This window comes from Ovis aries, chromosome 25 (genome assembly GCF_016772045.2).
Source record: "Ovis aries strain OAR_USU_Benz2616 breed Rambouillet chromosome 25, ARS-UI_Ramb_v3.0, whole genome shotgun sequence".
Classification (NCBI taxonomy): domain Eukaryota; kingdom Metazoa; phylum Chordata; class Mammalia; order Artiodactyla; family Bovidae; genus Ovis; species Ovis aries.
Window position 1 is genome coordinate 12117017 of NC_056078.1, and position 23120 is coordinate 12140136.

Consider the following 23120-nt stretch of genomic DNA (forward strand, 5'->3'; position numbering starts at 1 on the left):
ATCACCAACTCCCAGAGTTCACTCAAACTCACGTCCATTGAGTCAGTGATGCCATCCAGCCATCTCATCCTCTGTTATCCCCTTCTCCTCCTGTCACCAATCCTTCCCAGCATCAGATTCTTTTCCACTGAGTCAACACTTTGCATGAGGTGGCCAAAGTACTGGAGCTTCAGCTTTAGCGTCATTCCTTCCAAAGAACATCCAGGGCTGATCTCCTCTAGAATGGACTGGTTGGATCTCCTTGCAGTCCAAGGGACTCTGAGGAGTCTTCTCCAACACCACAGTTCAAAGGCATCAATCCTTCGGCGCTCAGCTTTCTTCACAGTCCAACTCTCACATCCATACATGACCACTGGAAAAACCATAACCTTGACTAGACGGACCTTGGGTGGCAAAGTAATGTCTCTGCTTTTGAATATGCTGTCTAGGTGGTCATAACTTTCCATCCAAGGAGTAAGCATCTTTTAGTTTCATGGCTGCAGTCACCATCTGCAGTGATTTTTGAGCCCCCAAAAATAAAGTCTGACACTGTTTCCACTGTTTCCCCATCTATTTCCCACAAAGTGATGGGACCAGATGCCATGATCTTGGTTTTCTGAATGTTGAGCTTTAAGCCAACTTTTTCACTTTCCTCTTTCACTTTCATCAAGAGGCTTTTTAGTTCCTCTTCACTGTCTGCCATAAGGATGGTGTCATGCATATCTGAAGTTACTGATATTTCTCTGACAATCTTGATTCCAGGTGAACTTCCTCCAGCCCAGTGTTTCTCATGATGTACTCTGCATATAAGTTAAATAAGCAGGGTGACAATATACAGCCTTGATGTACTCCTTTTCCTATTTGGAACCAGTCTGTTGTTCCATGTCCAGTTCTAACTGTTGCTTCCTGACCTGCATACAGATTTCTCAAGAGGCAGGTAAGGTGGTCTGGTATTCCCATCTCTTTCAGAATTTTCCACAGTTTATTGGGATCCACACAGTCAAAGGCTTTGGCATAGTCAAGAAAGCAGAAATAGATGTTTTTCTGGAACTTTCTTGCTTTTTCCATGATCCAGCGGATGTTGGCAATTTGATCTCTGGTTCCTCTGCCTTTTCTAAAACCAGCTTGAACATCTGGAAGTTCACAGTTCACGTATTGGTGAAGCCTCGCTTGGAGAATTTTGAGCATTACTTTACTAGCATGTGAGATGAGTGCAATTGTGTGGTAGTTTGAGCATTCTTTGGCATTGCCTTTCTTTGGGATTGGAATGAAACTGACCTTTTCCAGTCCTGTGGCCACTGCTGAGTTTTCCAAATTTGCTGGCATATTGAGTGCAGCACTTTTGCAGCATCATCTTTCAGGATTTGAAATAGCTCAACTGGAATTCCATCACCTCCACTAGCTTTGTTCATAGTGATGCTTTCTAAGGCCCACGTGACTTCACATTCCAGGATGTCTGGTTCTAGGTGAGTGATCATACCATCGTGATCATCTTGGTCATGAAGATCTTTTTGTACAGTTCTTCTGTGTATTCTTGCCACCTCTTCTTAATATCATCTGCTCTGTTAGGTCCGTACCATTTCTGTCCTTTATCGAGCCCATCTTTGCATGAAATGTTCCCTTGGTATCTCTGATTTTCTTGAAGAGATCTCTAGTCTTTCCCATTCTGTTGTTTTCCTCTATTTCTTTGCATTAATCACTGAGGGAGGCTTTCTTATCTCTTCTTGCTGTTCTTTGGAACTCTGCATTCAGATGCTTATATCTTTCCTTTTCTCCTTTGCTTTTCACTTCCCTTCTTTTCACAGCTATTTGTAAGGCCTCCCCAGACAGCCATTTTGCTTTTTTGCATTTCTTTTCCAAGGGAATGGTCTTGATCCCTGTCTCCTGTACGGTGTCAGGAACCTCAGTCCATAGTTCATCAGGCACTCCATCTATCAGATCTAGCCCCTTCAATCTATTTCTCACTTCCACTGTATAATCATAAGGGATTTGATTTAGGTCATACTGAATGGTCTAGTGGTTTTCCCTACTTTCTTTAGTTTACCTTCCCATAAATTATTGTTTTGTGTGTGTGCAGAAAAAGTGTCCTGGGGGTCACTAACTTAGCGCACTGGGCAGCATGTGGGTCCCACACCACCATTGTGTTATTCTCTGAGGGCACGTCTCATGCTGCGCTGCATGGTTTATTAGCAGGCTCAGAAGCCTGCTCGGTTTTGTGGTTAAGCAAAGCTGCTTTCTAAGTGATCTTTAACTTACAGAGATCTACTGTATTTTTTTTTTTCTACTTACAATCTCCTATTGGTATTAACTATTTAATCACCTACTTTGTTTCTTTATTCTGTCCCTATCAGTACCTTTAAAATTAATTTTCTGAAATTTTTTATATTGAACGTATCAAATTTATAAAACTTTTATTTTGGATACTTTCATTTGAATATTCTGTGTACATGATTATTTTGCTATTTTACTCTAAGAACTTCGGAAAAAATGCCAAATAAAGTTGCAGATAGCATGCATCCTAATCTTTGTCTAACCTTTCATTTGAACACTTTCCATATTTCACCATTAAGTATAATATTTGTTGTATGTGTTTGTAAAAATACTTTTTAGCAAAAACAAACATATAAGCATGAAGAATACGTAGTGGCTGCCAGAAGTTTAGAGTGGTGAGAAGTTTTTATTTCAAAAGGGTAGTAGGAAGTAATTTGAGGGGCAGCAGTTCTGTATTTTGAGTGGAGTGGTGGTTACACAAATCTACGCACTTTTCAAAACTCATGATAATGGACAAAATGAAGTGAACTTTTGTGTGTGTGTATATATAGAGAGAGAGAGTAAAAATTTAAATCTCAGTAAATGATATCTTGCATGTTTTTACTTAAACATTTGCATTTCTTTTGATTCTCCTAATCAACTTTTTCAGACGTGTTCATTTGAATTTTGTCTTTTTATTACACTGCTGCTCAGTTCTGTAGCCCATTTTAAGTTTTTTCCTTTTATTGCTTTAAAGATCTTATTAATTCTTCTTTTCTTTCAAATAGTAAAAATATAATTTCCTGGTTATTTGCTTTTAACATATTTTAAAAACTAGAGCTGAGTTGTTTGCTATATTTTTATTATAAAATGTTTCATATTAAATGTGTGGGTTTCTTGATGTCACAACTTCTCATCTCTATTTTCCTTTACTAACTTAGTGGTTTACTTTATAAGCATTTCCGACCTTGAATCCATATGAACCTGTATCACATGTGATCTTTGTTGGTAATGACTTGCTGTTAAGAATATTCCTTTCCTTCCCTCATTGTTTTGAAATGCTACATTTACTATACTACATTTAAAAAATACTCTTAATCATGGTTATTGTATTACCATGAAGCAGATGCCAAACTATTTTAAATAACTGAGCAGTATTATGCATATTGAGATTTCTCTTGGACAGTTTTCTCCTTTTTGAAATGATTTCTGGCTGTTTGTTGTTCAGTTGCTCGGTCATGTCCGACTCTTTGTGACCCATGGACTAGAGCATGACAGATTCCTCTGTTCTTCACTGTATTCCAGAATTTGCTCAGATTCATGTCCATTGAGTCGGTGATGCTGTGTAACCACTTCATCCTCTGCCACTCCCTTCTCCTTTTGCTTTAGTCTTCCCAATATCAGGGTTTTTTTCCCAGTGAGTTGGCTCTTTGCATCATGTGGCCAATGTATTGGAGCTTCAGCTTCAATCCTTCCAATGAATATTTAGGGTTGATCTCCTTTAGGATTAACTGGTTTGATCTTCTTGCTGTCCAAGGGACTCAAGAATCTTCTCCAGCACCAGAGTTCAAAAGCATCAATTCTTTGGTGCTCAGCCTGCTTTATGGTCCACCTCTCACATCTGTGTATGATTACTGGAAAAACCATAGCTTTGACTATATGGACCATGGTCGGCAAAGTGATGTCTCTGCGTTTTAATATGGTGTCTAGGTTTGTCATCACTCTCCTTCCAAGGAGCAAATATCTTAATTTCATGGCTGCAGTCACCATCTGCAGTGATTTTGGAGCCCAAGAAAATAAAATCTGGCACTGCTTTCACTTTTCCCCTCCTATTTGCCATGAAGTGTTGGGACCAACCACCATAATCTTAGTTTTTTTTAAATATTGAGTTTTAAGCCAGCTTTTTCACTCTATTCTTTCAGCTTTATCATGAGGCTCTTTAGTTCTGCTTCACTTTCTGGCATTAGAGTGGTATCATCTACATATCTGAGGTTGTTGATATTTCTCCTGGCAATCTTGATTCCAGCTTGTGATTCATCCTGCTTGGCATTTCACATGATGTACTCTGCATAGAAGTTAAACAAGCAGAGTGACAATATATAGCCTTGACGTACTCCTTTCCCAGTTTTGAACCAGTCTGTCATTCCATGTCAAGTTCTAACTGTTGCTTCTTGACTGACATACAGGTTTCTCAGGAGACAGGTAAGGTGGTCTGGTATTCCCATCACTTGAAGAATTTTCCACAGTTTGTTGTGATGTTCCACATAGTCAAAGACTTTAGCATAGTCAGTGAAACAGAAGTAGATGTTTTTCTGGAATTCCCTTGCTTTCTCTTTGAGTCAACAAATGTTGGCAATTTGATCTCTGGTTCTTTTGCCTTTTCTAAACCCAAGTTATACATCTGGAAGTTCTTGGTTCACATACTGCCGAAGTCTTGCTTGAAGGATTTTAAGCATAACCTTACTAGCATGTGAGATGAGCACAGTTATACAGTAATTTCAACATTCTTTGGAACTGCCCTTCTTTGGAATTGGAATGAAAACTGACCTTTTCCTGTCCAGTGGTCACTGCTGAGTTTTCCAAATTTGCTGACATATTGAATGCAGCACTTTAAGAACATCTGGCTGTTTAATTTAGATTTAATTTTATTCCAGATGAAGTTGAGAATGCTTTTGTAATGTATACAATACTTTAAAAATCAAAGAGAAAAGGAGTACATGCAAAAATTAGTTGAGATTCTTATTGGAATTTTGTCAAAAATCTTGAATCTATGAAAGGATTTATCTTCCTTTTTCTGAAGTAATTTCAATGTCACAAATGAAAGAATATATATATGCATGCTATGTCTCTTCAGTCGCCTCTGACTCTTTGTGACCCTGTGGATTGTAGCCCGCCAAGTTCTTCTATCCATGGGATTCTCCAGGCGAGAACACTGGAGTGGGTTGCCAGGCCAGAACACTGGAGTGGGTTGCCAGGCCCTTCTCCAAGATGTTTATATATAGAGGAAGACTATTTTCTTTGGATTGTGTCTACTTAATTTATCTACTATTTTCATTTATTGCTTCATGATTTTAATGAACTTGCTTTCTTGTGTGCCACCCCCCTCCGATGATATAACTCTTTTATTGTATTAATGGGATCTATTTCCTAGTATTTATTTATTTATTTCATTTGACTGTGCTGGGTCGCCGCATCTTCAGTCTTTCTTTTGGCAGCTGGATCTTTAGTTGTGGCATGGGAACTCAGTAGTGGCATGTGGGATCCAGCTCCCTGACCAGGGATTGAACCAGGCTCCCTGTTGGAAGTGTGTAATCTTAACCACTGAACCACCAACTAAGTCCCCATTTCCCAGTATTAAAAAAGAAAAAAAAAAGTGAAATTGACGAACAGTTTTCCTTTACTTGACTTTATGTAAATCTGCATTCTGGCTGCACAGAGAACTCGTCTGTAATCCATAACTTCGGAGAAAGTCCCTGACCGGCTCTAGCTGCTTAAATTACCTCAGGTCCAAATCTTCCACTGCCAGGTGGGCTGGACTCTGAGCCAATCCCAACCCGCTGGTCGGGGAGACTAAAGGGAAACAAAAGTTCTAGTGGTCCGCGTAGACTGTCTGGCCCTGCGTGCGGGCCATCTGCGCATGCCTAGTTCCACCTTTTCACTCTGTGCATTTCCGCCTTTGCTTCTGTTTTTCCCCAGCCGTGCGTGGGAAGCGGTTCCGGGGCTGATAAGTCTATGCACTCTTCTGGGCTCAGTGCCCCTCGGAGACGGAGAGGCGAGTGAGCTCGGGATGGCTGGTTGAGGACCGTAGAGGTTCCGTACACTTTAGGGAGTAGGAGGGAAAAGGTCAGTATCCGTGGTGGGGAGGAGCTCCGTAGACCCCTGGGATGGCGAGAAGGGGGCGTCTCCCTCCATTGGGAAGAGTGGGCCGAAGTCCCTGACAGACTAGTCCCAGCCCTGAGCTGGCGCTGCTCTGCGAGAGGCCCTGTTTCTAAGGGCTCAGGAGGAGGGACTTAATATACAGGCAAGATGCAGACAGCGATCTGACGGGGCGGGGCGGGGCTGCTGAGCGAATGCTTGCTCGGAGGGGCGAGTGGTGCGGGGCGTGTCGTCTTGGAAGAAGAGCCGCCAGTCGGGGCTCATCAGTTAGCTTAGCTTTGTACACAGACTCCGTTCCTTTGGTTCTCCATTTATCCTTTTTGGATTCCAAACTGCCCTCCAGTCATGCCCATTACTTCATGTTTGTGTATGTTGTTTCTCTTCTGCTTGCCTTAGCATTCAGGAAAGATATTCAAGTATTATCTGGTGTTTTTTTTTTGTTGTTTTTTGTTTTTTTTTTTGTCTCTTCGGATAGTATTTCTTTCTCTTTGTTTCTGAAGATTAGTGCCTTGGTTCAGATCAGTTAGTGGCGAAGACTAAAAGATCTGACTCATAAGGCAGTATTATTTATACTTTTCCATACAACTAAAAGCAAGTGTTTTATAGAAGAGTCTTCTGTGAAATGGCAACAATGATAAAACATGGGTCTTTGCTTAAAGCACTGCTTTTTATAGCTTTCTATGGAGTCACTAAGCAAAGGTTTAGTAACGTTAGTAGGGAAGTTAAACAGCCTAGTCCTGAGTTTCTTCTTTTTCTTTCTTTAGTCCTAAGTATTTTGTTTTAACAACAGTTTTGGTGTAATTAATATTCCTTCATTGTGTATATTTTTGTTTTAATCAATTTTATAATGTAAAAAATTTTATGAACACGAAGGGAGACTTAAACCGTTATAAAATATCCGTAGGCAGTAAATACTTAACTCTGAAAAAATGTACACCCAAGAGCTACATGGTAATATTAGAGTTGTATCAGGTAGGTGGTCATCAACAATATATATCCCTGTCTTTGAAGGTCAAAGGGACATTGACATTTTTTTCCTTATCTGGTGGTGTGTTTAGCTTTAATAGGAAAGGAGAATTCAGGAGCTGCCACGCAGGCCAGATCTTTCATGACTCCAGTCCTCTTCTTCTAACCCAGTGTATCTTCAGAGTTGTCTACATTTTCCCAAGAACAGCCAAAAATGAATAAATCCCAGGTGAGTTTGTTCGTTCATTCCTTTGTTTAACAGTGGACTTTGTGAGATTTCTAAGAGTCCATACATTAAGATGGGAAATCAGTAATAGATAAAAATTGAACTTCATAGAAACAAAGATAGCAAATCAAGAGCACAACCAAGTTGGCTTGTATATACTGATCATTTATATAACAGTTTCTAAGTTAACCTGCAAATAGGTTTATGATGTTTCTAATAACCATGGCAGAAAGGGAGACACTGTATTTTGGATACAAAAAGATTCCTTGCAAGAGGCAACAAAGTCTTACTGGAAGATACCCTTTTTGCTCTTAACCTAGGGACACATAGTAAGTAATTTCCAGGGACAGCCCTGAAGTGAGTGCCTCAAACCATTCCTTACTGAGAGTAAAAAGGTTGAAGAGATGGTTCAAATAATGAATTTTATGATAGTCTTACTTATTTTTAGAGTATGTTTAGAGGAATAAATGGCCTGCATACCTGTTACAAAGCTGTTTTATCTTTGCTGAGCTGTGTGTAGAAGTCCTGAAGCAGATGGTTCAAAGTTAAATTCTCTGGTAAATGTTTCTGAGTTCTTCAGTCAGATTTCATCCCGTAGCATTCTGTCTTGGTTCTTCTCCACTTTAGAATCTATTCAGGTAAAAGTCACCAGTGACTTAATTGTAGTTGTCTTCCTTGAACAACTGCTGCCTTACTGACTGCTCTCTCCTGGAAAGTCTCCTCTGTTCACGTCTGAAACCACTCTTCTGATGGCTTTTTCTTGGGGTACTCCTCGTTGTGCCCCAGAGTTTAGTTCTGAGTTTAGTTCCAGCTTCTACTAGGCTTCTCATTTTACCCCCACATTGGAAAAATATGTAGATAGTTGAACAATACTATATATTGTTTGGGGTGCTTTTTAAAAATACATAAACTATTTTAATGTGTCTGTGATACAGTTTTCTCCTGGTTCACTAATAATTTAAAATCTCTTGATATGTAGTTTTATTCCTTTTAATGCCATATTTTTCCATTCTCAGTATTCTATTGGTAGACATTTAGGTAATTTCTATTTTTAGTGATATAAACAGTGCTACTGTGAATATTCTTGTCACTCTACACAAATTACAGGTGTGTCTCAGACTCTAGAGCAGTGCTTCTCAAAGTGAGGTTCTTTGGCTGGAAGCAGCAGCATCACCCAGAAACTTGTGTGAAATTGCAGATGCTCATGGCCTATCTCAAACCTGCTGGCAGAGAAATGGAGGGGTGGGCTCAGCAGTCTGTTTTAACAGGGTATTCATGTGATGCAGATACTTTCTAAGTTTAAGAATCACTGCTCTAGAGTTCTGTGATTAATTGGTTTGAATTATAGGATATGAAAATCAAGACTATTTTCCCTCCCATCTCTCCAGATATAAAAAATACTTCCTCCATAATAGGTGAAAAACTTAACTTTAATTTTCTGACTGATTGTGGTTGTGCAGCTTTCATAAGTGTATGGCTTTTCAGGTTTTGCACTGAGTTTTTATGCATTCCCAATGTATTTTAACTGGTAATCTTTTATTATAACTGTTATTAATTATCTCTTCTCAGTATGCTTTATGTCTTTTCATTTAATAGTGTATTTTCTGAAACTTCTATATTGTGATACAATCCTTTTGTGCTTTCTGTTTTTTATTCTTGTTTTCCTTACACCAGGGGTCTAATGAAATTTTTTATTTTGTCTAAAAATGCCAAGCATTTTTTTAATAGTACCTTAAGCCATCTTGAATTTAAAAAATATATATATATATATGTATATAATGTGATTCAATTCAGTTCAGTTCAGTCGCTCAGTCATGTCCGACTCTTTGCGACCCCATGAATCGCAGCACGCCAGGCCTCCCTGTCCATCACCAACTCCCAGAGTTCACTCAGACTCGCGTCCATTGAGTCAGTGATGCCATCCAGCCATCTCATCCTCTGTCGTCCCCTTCTCCTCCTTCCCTCAATCCCTCCCAGCATCAAAGTCTTTTTCCAATGAGTCAATTCTTCTCATGATGTGGCCAACGTACTGGAGTTTCAGCTTTAGCACCATTCCTTCCAAAGGAATCCCAGGGTTGATCTCCTTCAGAATGGACTGTTTGGATCTCCTTGCAGTCCAAGGGACTCTCAAGAGTCTTCTCCAACACCACATTTCAAAAGCATCAATTCTTTAGCACTCAGCCTTCTTCACAGTCCAACTCTCAAATCCATACATGACTGCTGGAAAAACCATAGCCTTGACTAAAAGGACCTTAGTCGGCAAAATAATGATTAAAGGACCTAATTTTGTTATCCATCTGTAAAAAATAGAACAATAAAAGGATAATATTTCCTGACCAAGCACTAGCAAAACAGATCTGAGTGGGAATACCTGCCACATGTCTTCATTATGAAAGCTGCTGGCTTAGACTGGGTAGATTTTGTCATGTTCACAAAGTATCCATGGAGAGGCATGTGGGTTTTATTTACATTCCCACCAACAGTGCAAGAGGGTTCCCTTTTCTCCACCCCCTTTCCAGCATTTATTGTTCGTAGGTTTTTTGATGATGGCCATTCTGACTGGTGCGAGGTGATACTTCATTGCAGTTTTGATTTGCATTTCTCTATTAGTTAGTGACGTTGAGCATCTTTTCATGTGCCTCTTCGCCATCTGTCTTCTTTAGAGAAATGTCTGTTTAGATCTTCTGCCCATTTTTTGATTGGGTTTGTTTTTTTGATATTGGAGAATGCTTAAGGTCTACTACTCTCAGCAAGTTTCAGGTATATAATACTGTACAGTTAACAGTCAACATACTGTATATTAAGATCCTCCTAAATTATTCTTTTTTATTGGAGTATAATTGCATTACAGTTCATTTTACCATGAAGTGAACCAGTTTTATATATACATAATATCCCCTCCCTCTTACACCTCCTTCCCACCCATCCAGGTCATCACAGAGCACTGAGCTGAGCTTCCTGTGCTTTATAGCAGATTCCCACTAGCTGTCTGTTACACACGTGGTGGTGTATGTATATGTCAACCCTTATCTCCCAGTTCATCCCACCCTCCCCTTCCTCCCATGTCCATCTGTCTGTCTCCTACATCTGCTTCTCTATTTTTGCACTGGAAATAGGTTCATCTGTACCATTTTTCTAGATTCCATACATATGCGTTAATATGTGATGTCTCTTTTTCTCTTTCTGACTTACTTCACTCTATATGACAGACTCTGGGTCCATCCACATTTCTACAAATGACCCGATTTCATTCCTTTTTATGGCTGAGCAAAATTATTCTTATAATGACTAAACATTTATACCTTTTGATTTACATCATTCTATTTCCCCTTTCTCTTAGCCCTTGGCAACCCCCATTTCATTCTCTTTCTGTGAAATTGGCTTTTATTGTTGTTGGTGGTGGTGGTGGTGGTGTTTTTAGATTCCACATGTAAGTGATACCAATAGTATACCTTTCACTGTGTGACTTATTTCACTTAGCATAATGCTCTCAAGGTCCATTAACATTTTCCCCAATGTCAGGATTTCCTTCTTTTTATAGCCAAATAGTATTTGATTGTATATATCCATTACATTTTCATTATTCATTTTTCTTGAACATTCATTCATCCTTGAATGTTACTATACCTTGGCGATTGCAGGTAATGCTACAATGAACATGAGGGTGCAGATATCTCTTTAGGATAGTGGTTTTGTTTCTTTGGGGTTTATACCCAAGAGTGGAATTGCTGGATCATAAAATAGTTCTATTTTAAATTTTTTCAGGAGCCTCCATAGTATTTCCATAATTGCTACACCAGTTTACATTCCCACCAACAGTGCACAAGGCCTCCCTTTTCTCTGAATCCTTGACAACATTTGTTATCTCCTGTCCTTTTGATAATAGCCATTTTAACAGGTGTGAGATAATAGCTCATTGTGATTTTGTTTACATTTGATTAGTGATTTTGAGCACCTTTGGCCATTTGTATGTCTTTGGAAAAGTGTTTATTGACACTCTTTGACCATTTTTAAATTGGATTATTTGCTTTCTTGCTTTTGAGTTATATGAGTTCTTTATGTATTTTGTATATTATCAGAAACATGTCTTGGGAATATTTTCCTGTAGGTTGTCTTTTCAAATTTGTCGATTGTTTCCTTGGCTGTGCAGAAGCTCTAATGTTTGTTTTGGCCACACCATGTGGCATTGTGGGATCCTAGTTCCCAGACCAGGGGACTGAACCTGTGTCTCCTACAGTGGTAGCTTAGAGTCTTAACCACTGGACCACCAGGGAAGTCCCCAGAAGCTCTTACATTTGATGTAGCCCTGTTTGTTTATTTTAGGTTTTTTGCCTGTGCTTTTGGTATCTTATCCAAGAATCATTGCCAGGAATAATGTCAAGGAGCTCCTTCCCTGTGTTTTCTTTTAGGGTCTTATGTTTAAGTCTTTGATCTATTTCAAGTTAATTGTTCTGAGTGATGTAAGATTAGGGTCCAGTTTTATTCTTTTGCAGGTAGATACCCAGTTTCTTCAACGCCAGTTACTAAAGAGATTATCCTTTTCACATTGTGTGTTATTGGCACCCCCTCAAAAATCAATTAACTGTGTTAAGTGTGGTGTGAGTTTATGTTTAGGCTCTCTTTTCCACTTTTCTGCAACTGTTTTTATCACACATGAGTCTCCCTTTCACTGTAATTAGTATTCACTTAATGTAACTGAATTGGTTCTTAATTCATCCATTCAGCAACCATTTATGAATATTTATTATGTGTCCTAGAATGAGATATATATAGTTTTTATAAATAGAAATTGTTAGAATTATGTAGGACGTTTAGTTTTTATATTTTTACAAGTCTTACAATAGACACTTGTATCCCTATCAAGGGAGGCTTCCCAGTAGCTCAAATGGTAATGAATCTGCCTGCAATGCAGGAGACCTGGGTTCGATCCCTGAGTTGGAAAGACCTCCTGGAGAAGGGCATGGCAACCAACTCCAGTATTCTTGCCTGGAGAATTCCATGGACAGAGGGGCGAGCTACAGTCCATGAAGTCACAAAGAGTCAGACACAACTGAGTGACTAACACTTTCACTGTGATAGAGATATAAACAAATCCCTGTTTTGTTTTGCTTAGGATTGTTTTTTCTAGTCAAAAATTAAGAAGTGGACCTTTTAAGTTTAAGATTACTGTTTTTATGTTGGGTGATTTAATCTGTTTTCATTTATTGTTGTTTGGTTTTAGGCCCTCTGTCCCACAATGTATTTACTTGCTGTGCTTTCTTGTTGATTGTTCACACATATTTTATTGATTTATTTTATTTTGCTTTGTTTTTCTGACACTGAGTCAGCTTACAATGCAATATTCTATTTTAACATCGGATCCCTAAGTGATGCTGTGTTTCTCCACCTTACCTTACTTCTCCACCTTATCAACTTACTTTACTTCTCAATCAGTGTACTCTCCCTCTTCAGATATTTAAGCAGTCTCAGCCTTGGTACTCATGACACATAGCTACAGCAACAGATACAAAGATTTTTATCAACATATTCTCTATTAGCAACTTAAGAAAATATCATTTTCAAACCTTTCCTTTCAGAAGCTATAAATTATCTTGTTGCAAACCCCTGTAGCTACTGGCTGTCAACTTACTGGCAGATATTTATTGCTGATTTTATAAATTCATTCACTATTTCATATATTCCACTTTCCCCTTTTTTGAATTCTGATTTTTAAATTTTGTTTTGTGCTATATCATGATACAATAAAATGTGTAAGATGCATTCAATATAAGTGTATACAGCCTTTTTTTAAGACACATATGTAAATCCTAGTAACTACCAACTAGGTCAACATATTTAATATTTCCGCCACCCCTTAAGGTTCCTTCATGACTTTTCCAGTCTTTAAGAACAACTTTCCTTCCCCTTTGTGGTGCTTGTCTATCATTTTTTATTAATTTTGCCTGTTATTGAAACTTCGATATATAGAATTTATGTGTACATTTTTACATGAGGCTTTTTTCATTCAATATATGTTTGATTCTTCCATGTTGCATGTACCAGTAGTTTTACTTATTGTATTACTGCATAGTATTCCACTACATAAAAAGGCTACAATTTACTTATCCATTCTCTTTTTTTTTTCCTCTTCTTGCCATTTTTATTCAACATATTATTGAAAGTCTTAGTCACAGCATCGTCTGTCATCCCTTTCTCCTCCTGCCTTCAGTCTTTCCCAGCATCAGAGTCTTTTCCAGTGAGTCAGTTCTTTGCATCAGGTGGCCAGAGTATTAGAGTTTCAGCTTCAGCATCAGTCCTTCCAATGAATTAGTCAGGACTTCAGGATGGACTGGTTGGACTTCCTTGCAGTCCAAGGGACTCTCAAGAGTCTTCTCCAACACCTTGGTTCAGAAGCATCAATTCTTTGGTTCTTAGCCTACTTTATGGTCCAGTTGTCACATCCATACATGACTACTGGAAAAACCATAGCTTTGACTAGACAGACCTTTGTCGGCAAACGAATGTCTCTGCTTTCTTTTTTTTTTTTTTTTTTTTTGGTCTTTTTTTTCTTTTTCAATTGAAAGATAATTGCTTTACAGAATTTTGTGATTTTCTGTCATACGCCAACAAACATGAGTTTGTGTTTTCAAGTCCTTGGAGTATCTTTACTATCATTATTCCGAATTCTCTTTCGGGGAGATTACTAGTTACTCTTTGTGTATTTGGTCTTGTGAGTTTCTACCTTGCTGTTTCATTTGTGCTGTATTTCTCTATCTTTTCATCTTTTTTTTTTTTTCCTTCTAACTTGCTCCACTTGAGGTCTCATTTTCCCAGGCTTTGGGATTGTATTACTTCTTTCTTTTGATTTTTGCCCTCAGAGGGAAATGTGGGTTGGGTGGTTGGTGTTGACTTCTTGTTAGGGATGACTTGTGCTTGTGTTCTAGTAGGAGGGGATCAAGCAGATAATTACAGAAATACTGGGACATATACACACACACTTCCACACACACAGTTATAACCGAAGTATTCTAAAGAAGAGTACAGGAGATTGACTTGGTGAGGAAGAGAACCCAGAGGTGATTTCAAGCAGTTGAAAGCAGAATTAGCTAATGCTCAATCTGGAAATCTGAGCATGAGCAGAGGGCTACCTGGGGAATATAGCATAGAGAGCTCAACAGTGTAACTTACTTGGTGAAAGACAAGAGAGTGAAGGAAAAAAGGGGAAGAATAAGAAGAACAGAGAGGAAAAAAAAGAGAAGGGAGGGAAAAGAGAAGAAAGGGGTGGAGACTATTGAAAAAGAAAAGAAAAATAGAAAGATGAATAGATGTATGTGGAAAAGATTTATATATATTCAGGAATAGTTACAGCTGGTAATGAACTATAGGAAAAGCAGTGGAATATATATAAAAAAAACTCATCAAGAAAAAAGAAAAAAGGTAAAAGAGGAGAAAATGGAAAAAAAAAATCTTAAAATGAATTTTTTTCTTTCTTTCTTTTTTTTTCTTTTTGACAAACACAAAGAGGAAAACTCCAAACCACCCAACCAACATTTATCTTTTGGAGGTAGAAATATGTAGGGGGAATAAACCGTGTGATTTATAAGAGAAAAATCTTTAAATGGAATTTTTTCTTTAACAAGGAAAACAGAGAAAAACTCCACAGCACCGCGAAAGGCTAATGTGAAGGTGGAAATACAAGGGGGAATAAACACTGTGGTTTATTAAAAGACAGAATTTAAAATGAATTTTTTTTATTTTTATAACAAGAAAAAGAAAGGAAAACTCCACAGCACTGCTAAAGGCTAGTGTGATGGTGGACATACGTTGGGAGAATAAACAGTGTGATTTATAAGAGGAAAAGAAAAAAGAAAAAATATTTAAAAAAAAAGGTTCTCAAGGTCGTCGTTCTTGGTTGTGGAGTCTGCCCTTGTGGAGGAGGATAGGGTTGGATTAGTATCCTGTGATGTTTCCTGGTTAGGAGAGCTTGTGCTATTGTTAACAGTTGATGGAGCTGGATCTTGCCTCTCTGAAGGGCAGTGCAGTGTCCAGTAGTAGGTTTTGGAGTGTTTGTGGGTTCAGTATGCCTTTGGGCAGTCATTCTAGCTTTCATGGTGTTAGGTGCATGTATTTCTGCAGCTGCTTCAAAGTGACCTTCTCAGCATATATACAGTGTCACCAGCCCCCTACTTGTCCCTGGGATCCTGAAATGGTGCTTCTGTTCCCCTGTCCTGCCCTGTGTTGCTCGTTGAAGCTTGCTAGGTAGGTGCTTGTGTGGACGTTTCCTTGTGCCTTCTCCATCACAGTGACTTGTGCGGGCTTCCCTCTGGCGCCTGAGCTTACCCTCTGTGTCACGGGGCTTGTGTGCACTTGTTTTGGCTCCCCAGGCCTGCCCTTTGCTTCCTTGTGTGCACTTGTCTTAGCTCCCATGCATGCACTCTGTTGCGGGGTTTATGTGCACTTGTTTCATCTCAACCCCTTGCCTTCTTTGTCATGAGTGTTATGTGTTCTTTTGGCTTGCCAGGAGGGTTGTGTGCACTGCCTGTTTGTATTCCTCCTGTCTATTGGTGCCCTGGTCCCACTCTGTGCTGGCTGTGTTTGTCTGCTGTGTCACACTAGGCCACCTGGGCCCGCCCTCTGTGCTTCAGGGGTTGTACGCACTGGCTGGGTTTGTCGGTGGCATCATACTCAGCTACCTGGGCCAGCCCTCTGTGCTGCGAGGGCTGTGTGCTGGCTGGGCTTGTATGCCGCACCACCCTTGGTTCCCCAAACTTGCCATCTGTTTGGGGCCACAGTCAGTGAGCTGTTAACAGGCTGAGAAGAGCAGTTTTCTCTGTTTACTGCCTTTAAGTCCCTGCTTTGCCTAGTTTTCCGAGAAAGTTCCCCCTTGGGTTCACCTATGAGGGAAGTTTCCCTGTGCATGGGGACTCCTGCTGTTTCAGGGCTCCCTCCCTCCCTTGGGGCATAAGCTCTTGCCCAGAAGTTCTCCATCTTTTCCCTTAGAAAAAAATTTTTTATTATTATTTATTTGGCTGCTCGAGGGATATTTTAATTGCAGCATGTGGGATCCAGCTCCTAGACCAGGGATTGAACCCAGGCCCCCTGCATTGGGAGCACAGCATCTTAGCCACTGGGCCACCATGGGGGTCCTCATCTTTTCCCTTTTTGTGTCTCCATCCTCTCTCCTATCTCATTTCAGGGAGCTTAGCCTGTCTGCCTGGAGGCTGGGGTCTTCTGCTGTCGCCTAGAGGATGCTTTGTAGGAGTTGTTCCATATCTTGATGAGTTTTTGATGTATTTGTGGGGAGGCTGGTGATGTCCCCATCTTACTCCTCTGCCATCTTCCCCATTCTCCTTTTGTTTTTTTTTGTTTTTGTTTTTAACTTAATTTTTTTAAATTTTACTTTATTTTACTTTACTGTATTGGTTTTGCCATACATTGACATGAATCCGCCACAGTTGTACATGAGTTCCCAAACATGAACCCCCCTCCCACCTCCCACCCCCATATCATCTCTCTGGATCATCCCCATGCATCAGCCCCAAGCACCCTTTCTCCTTTTGATAGGCATTTTCTTTTTGTATCTAGTAGCTTTTAAGTTATATAGTTTCATATCTTTTTAGTTTTTACTCTAGATACTACAATTTGTATTTGTGATATTGTTATTATAATAAATGTGTATGTTGATTTTCCTGCAGGGTTTCTTAACTTACCTCCCTAAAACTAATAACATTTTAAGTGATAACAGCTATAGGGAAATCTGTTGTTATAATATTGAGTATTTTTTCCTAGTTCCTGAAATAGGTCCAGAACAATTAAGATGGTGTTTTTTGTTTCAACCATACCTGAGTTTATGTTACTGAAGTGACTTGAAATGTCTCTTAAGAATGAGGTACTGAGTACCAGGAGAACCAACCGTATGATTAGAGGGTTGTAATTCTCAGCCCCACCTCCCAACCTCTGAGGAGGTGTGAGTGGCTGGAGGCTAAATTAGCCACTGTTGACCAGTGATTTGATCAGTCTTGCATATGTAATGTAATCTCCATAAAAATCTGTGAACTTACGGGATTCTGAAAACTTCCAGGTTGTTGAACATGGAGGTATTATTGGGAAGGTAGTGAGCTCTGAGAGAGCATGGACGTTTTGTACCATTTTACCCATCCTTGCTTTGTGTATCTCTTGCATCTGGATGTTTCTGAGTTGTATCCTTTTATATTAACCCATTAATCTAGTAGGTAAATTGTTTTTCTGTGTTTTGTGAGCCACTCTGTCATTATTGAACAGAACAAAGAGGATGTGGGAGCCTTGATTTTTATCCAGTGGTTAGATACACTGGGTTTACAGTTGGTGTCTGAAGTAGGAATGGTGTCGCATGGAACTGAGCCTGGAATCTGATGCTGTAATGTCAGAATTTAGTTAATTGCTTGGGATGGGAAAAGTTCCCATTAATTTGGTGACCTGAGTAGAGTAAAACAGAGGAATTGAGTTTTTCCTTTACAGAATTCTTGCTTTCATTTACCTTAAGTTAGTGCTTTACCTCTTCACAGACAGTGCTAGAATCTTTAATCAGTTTAACCTTAATTATCCTATTCCTAGTGTTTTGATATATTTTACTTTCAGTGTTTTTCATGGATTCCAAAAGACATTATATTTATTGCCTTAAATTCCATTTTCAGTTTTCTTTATATCATTTTCCTTAACTGTAGTATTTCTTGACTTGTGTGTATTATTGATAACTTTTTCAAACTTTATGTGGAAAATATATTCATTTTAGAAGAATATTATTTCTGGACTTAGAATTTTCTGATGACATTTTTCCTAGCTCTTTTAAAATGACATTCCATTTTCATTTTCTCATTCCCAAGTTGCCCATTCAAATTTTTGCCCAGTGTCTTCTCACTTTCATAGTTTCTGTTGAGAGATTTGCTGTCAGGTTTGTTACCAAGATGGCCTGCATTTTTGTCCTCACTAATTAAAAAAAAAGTCTTTCTATATTAGAGATAGGACTTCTTTGTCAGATATATGTGTTCCAAATGTCTCTTTCCACTTTGTGTTGTACTTTTATTTTCTTTCTGTCTTTTGGTAAAGATAGGATCTTAATACTGTAGAATTATTAGTGTAATTTGCATCCTATTTAAGAAGTCTTTGCTTATTCTTAGTGTCATGAAGGTATTTCTTATGGTATTTGCTAAAGTTTTTACTGTTTTACTTTTCAAATTTAGATCTGTATACTGTCTAAAATGGATTTCTGTTTACAGTTAAAATAGCAGCAAATGCTCACTATAATTAAACACACTATTTATTGAAATGGTTGTCCTTCTGTTATCCTTGTCAAAAATCAAGTGACATACATACATTTTGGATTCTTCCACTCTGTTGATGCATTTGAAAATTCTTGTGCCTGTATCACAATATTTTAATTATGATACATTGATAATATGTTATACTTTATATATGGTACTTCTTATGGCTTAATTTTTCTTTAAGATTGTTTTGTGTATTTTTACCCTTTGCATTTTCACATATTTTAGAATTAGCTTGTCTGGGATTTTTTTTGCAATTGGTATGAATTTTTATACCAGCATGGAGAGAATTGATATTTTTATAATACTGAGCCTGTCTATCCAGGAATTTCTTACATCCTTCTATTTATTTGGGTCTTCTTATTTTCCTTCATTATATTTTTTGTAAAGACTTTTATATTTTTTACACCTGCTGTTTGTTATACCTTTAAAAATTTTAATATTCTGATATTTGTTATATTGAACTTGTATCTAATTTCTAAACCTTTTGAGCTTCCCTGGTGGCTCAGATGGTAAAGAATCTGCCTGAAATTCAGGAGACACAGGAGACCTGCCTTCAGTCCCTGAGTTGGGAAGATCCCTGGAGAAGGGAAAGGCTACTCACTCCAGTATTCTGGCCTGGAGAATTCCATGGACTGTACAGTCCATGGGGTTGCAAAGAGTTGGACACAACTGAGAGGCTTGCACTTCACTATTTGCATCCAAGATTCAAGTTTATATAAGTGGGTTCTTTTGTCCTTTTGCTTTCCATTTCCTTTTTAAAAACAGAGAATTGGTCTGAAATAAAAACTTGGTCATGTATTTTCGGTATACTGATGAATCTCTCCTTCAGCAGCTCTATCTCTGCAACAGTGATGCCTGAAGTAGAGGCATGCACTCTGGTGTTGTGTTAGTTGCTCAGTCGTGTCTAACTCTTTGCAATCCCCTGAACTGTAGCCTTCTAGGCTTCTCTGACAACAGGATTGTCCAGGCAAGAATGGTGGAGTAGGTTAACATGCCCTTCTTTTTTTCCCCCACTCTGGATGACATTGAAAACAGTTTAGTTGAATATCTTCTCCTGTATCATCTGCTGCACATCCTAATTATTGTCTCTGAATGGAAGAATTAGGACCTAAGATATGTACTGTAGTGAAATAGCATACTAGATTTTACCTACATTCTTAAGTCTAAATAAGAATAAAGTTTGTAATAAATTTCTTGTTAGTTTATTTCTGTGGTTTATAGACAAACTTCTGTAGTGTTCAAAAGTATTCTTTAAGATGGAAAGTGATCACATACTTTGGAGTCTACTGGTCTAAAGTTACTCTGTAGTGCATTCCTTGAGTACCTCTGTGGCTCTTTTTCTTATCTCAACTCCTATTTACCTCATTACTCATTTCCTGAGGATGTTAGAGGGCGCTAGCCTTTGCTTGTGCAGTGGCCTTATATTCACGAAGAACACAGTGTCACTCTTTGTTCAATAGCTGTTCTTCCGCAGTGAAGCGCAAAACAGAAGTTGTTTTGCTTCTTATTTACATTAATCTATTGAGTGTGTACTTTAACCACAGTGCTTGTAACATATTACTCCATGTGTTTGGCTGTGGAGTACAGAATGAAGCAGGGCAAAGGCTGATAAAGTTCTGCCAAGAGAACGCACTGGTCATAGGAAACACCCTCTTCCAACAACACAAGAGAAGACTCTACACATGGACATCACCAGATGCTCAACACCAAAATCAGACTGATTATATTCTTTGCAGCCAAAGATGGAGAAGCTCTATACAGTCAGCAAAAACAAGACCCGGAGCTGACTGGCTCAGATCATGATCTCCTTATTGCCAAATTCAGGCTTAAATTGAAGAAAGTAGGGAAAACCACTAGACAATTCAGGTATGACCTAAGTCAAATCCCTTATGACTGTACAGTGGAAGTGAGAAATAGATTGAAGGGACAAGATCTGATAGACAGCATGCCTGATGAACTATAGGTGGCGGTTTGTGACACTGTACAGGAGATAGGAATCAAGACCATCCCCAAGAAAAAGAAATGCAAAAAAGCAAAATGGCTGTCTGAGGAGGCCTTACAAATAGCTGTGAAAAGAAGGGAAGTGAAAAGCAAAGGAGAAAAGGAAAGATATACTCATTTGAATGCAGAGTTCCAAAGAATAGCAAGGAGGGATAAGAAAGCCTTCCTCAGTGATCAATGCAAAGAAATAGAGGAAAAGAACAGAATGGGGAAGACTAGAGATCTCTTCAGGAAAATTAGAGATACCAAGGGAACATTTCATGCAAAGATGGGCTCAGTAAAGGACAGAAATGGTATGGACCTAACAGAAGCAGAAGATATTAAGAAGAGGTGGCAAGAATACACAGAACTATACAAAAAAGATCTTCACGACCCAGATAATCATGATGGTGTGATCACTTACACTCACCTAGAGCCAAACATCCTGGAATGTGAAGTCAAGTGGGCCTCAGGAAGCATCACTATGAACAAAGCTAGTGGAGGTGATAGAATTCCAGTTGAGCTATTTCAAATCCTGAAAGATGATGCTGTGAAAGTGCTGCACTCAATATGTCAGCAAATTTGGAAAACTCAGCAATAGCTTGACTAAAAAAGGTCAGTTTTCATTCCAATCCCAAAGAAAGGCAATGCCAAAGAATGCTCAAACTACTGCACAGTTGCACTCATCTCACAAGCTAGCAAAGTAATGCTCAAAATTCTCCAAGCCAGGCTTCAGCAATATGTGAAATGTGAACTTACAGATGTCCTCAAGCTGGTTTTAGAAAAGGCAGAGGAACCAGAGATCACATTGCCAACATCTGCTGGATCATCAAAAAAGCAAGAGAGTTCCAATAAAACATCTATTTCTGCTTTATTGACTATGCCAAAGCCTTTGACTCTGTGGATAACAGTAAACTGTGGAAAATTCTGAAACAAACGGGAATACCAGACCACCTTACCTGCCTCTTGAGAAACCTGTATGCAGGTCAGGAAGCAACAGTTAGAACTGCACATGGAACAACAGACTGGTTCCAAATAGGAAAAGGAGTATGTCAAGGCTGTATATTGTCACCCTGCTTATTTAACTTATATGCAGAGTACATCATGAGAAACGCTGGGCTGGAAGAAGCACAAGTCAAGATTGCCAGGAGAAATATCAATAACTTCAGATATGCAGATGACACCACCATTATGGCAGAAAGTGAAGAAGAACTAAAGAGCCTCTTGATGAAAGAGGAGAGTGAACAAGTTGGCTTAAAGCTCAACATTCAGAAAACTAAGATCATGGCATCCGGTCCCATCACTTCATGGCAAATAGATGGGGAAACAGTGGAAACAGTGGCTGACTTTATTTTTCTGGGCTTCAAAATCAGATGGTGATTGCAGCCATGAAATTAAAAGACGCTTCCTCCTTGGAAGGAAAGTTATGACCAACCTAGACAGCATATTCAAAAGCAGAGACATTACTTTGTCAACAAAGGTCCGTCCAGTCAAGGCTATGGTTTTTCCAGTGTTCATGTATGGATGTGAGAGTTGGACTATAAAAAAAAGCTGAGCGCCGAAGAATTGATGCTTTTGAACTGTGGTGTTGGAGAAGACTCTTGAGAGTCCCTTGGACTGCAAGGAAATCCAACCAGTCCACCCTAAAGGAGATCAGTCCTGGGTGTTCATTGGTAGAACTGATGTTGAAGATGAAACTCCCAATATTTGGCCACCTGATGTGAAGAGCTGACTCATTTGAAAAGACCCTGATGCTGGGAAAGATTGAGTGGAGTAGGAGGAGGGGACGACAGAGGATGAGATGGTTGGATGGCATCACCGACTTGATGGACATGGGTTTGGGTAGGTTCTGGCAGTTGGTGATGGACAGGGAGGCCTGGCAGGCTGTGGTCCATGGGTCACAAAGAGTCGGACACAACTGAGCGACTGATCTGAACTGAACTGCATGTTTTCTTACCAGATTATATGCTTCTTGACTACAGGATGGTATTTGCTAAGCTTAATATTTCCAAGAACTAGAATAGTTCCAGATCCATTGTGGAGACTTGAGAATTAATAATTAATGCAGATTGGTTTACAGAATATTTCTGCTATGATTTCTCTTGTTGTCTCAGAGTATAAAGCAAAAGGAACATTCTGAAACCTAGTTTGGTAATCTGTAAACAATAATTATGGTAGGGATTTGGTTCCATACATCTTCTCCATGTCATCTTAATTCTGAATATTTCTGATTGAACAGAAATTCCAGGGATCAGTATCCTTTAAGGATGTGACTGTGGGCTTCACCCAGGAGGAGTGGCAGCACCTGGACTCAACTCAAAGGTCCTTGTATAGAGATGTGATGCTGGAGAACTATAGGAACCTTGTCTCAGTGGGTAAGGTTGGTTTATTATGCAATTCTAAATGGCATTTAAAAATTCTTTTAAACCCCAATCCTCAAGTATGGTTAGATTGAATTATTAGATCCTCATGGTGGGATTAATGCATTTACAAAAATAGGAGAAGAAAAGGGATCTTTTGGTGTTCTCCACCTTGTGAGGACACAGCAAAAGGGTAATTAT

At 39.0% G+C, this 23120-nt stretch overlaps 1 protein-coding gene across 10 annotated transcripts in view; it reads left to right on the forward strand.

Annotated features, from left to right (window-relative positions):
- Positions 1-23120, forward strand: part of LOC100527962 (KRAB-domain containing protein) — an 87293-nt gene that overhangs the window by 38173 nt on the left and 26000 nt on the right. For 3 of the 10 annotated variants that reach the window (XM_060406330.1, XM_060406332.1, XM_060406329.1), the window contains exons 2-3: positions 7164-7300; positions 22799-22934. In XM_060406330.1, coding sequence (XP_060262313.1) covers positions 7286-7300; positions 22799-22934 — 151 coding nt within the window. In that variant the 5' untranslated portion in view covers positions 7164-7285. 10 annotated transcript variants of the gene reach the window in all.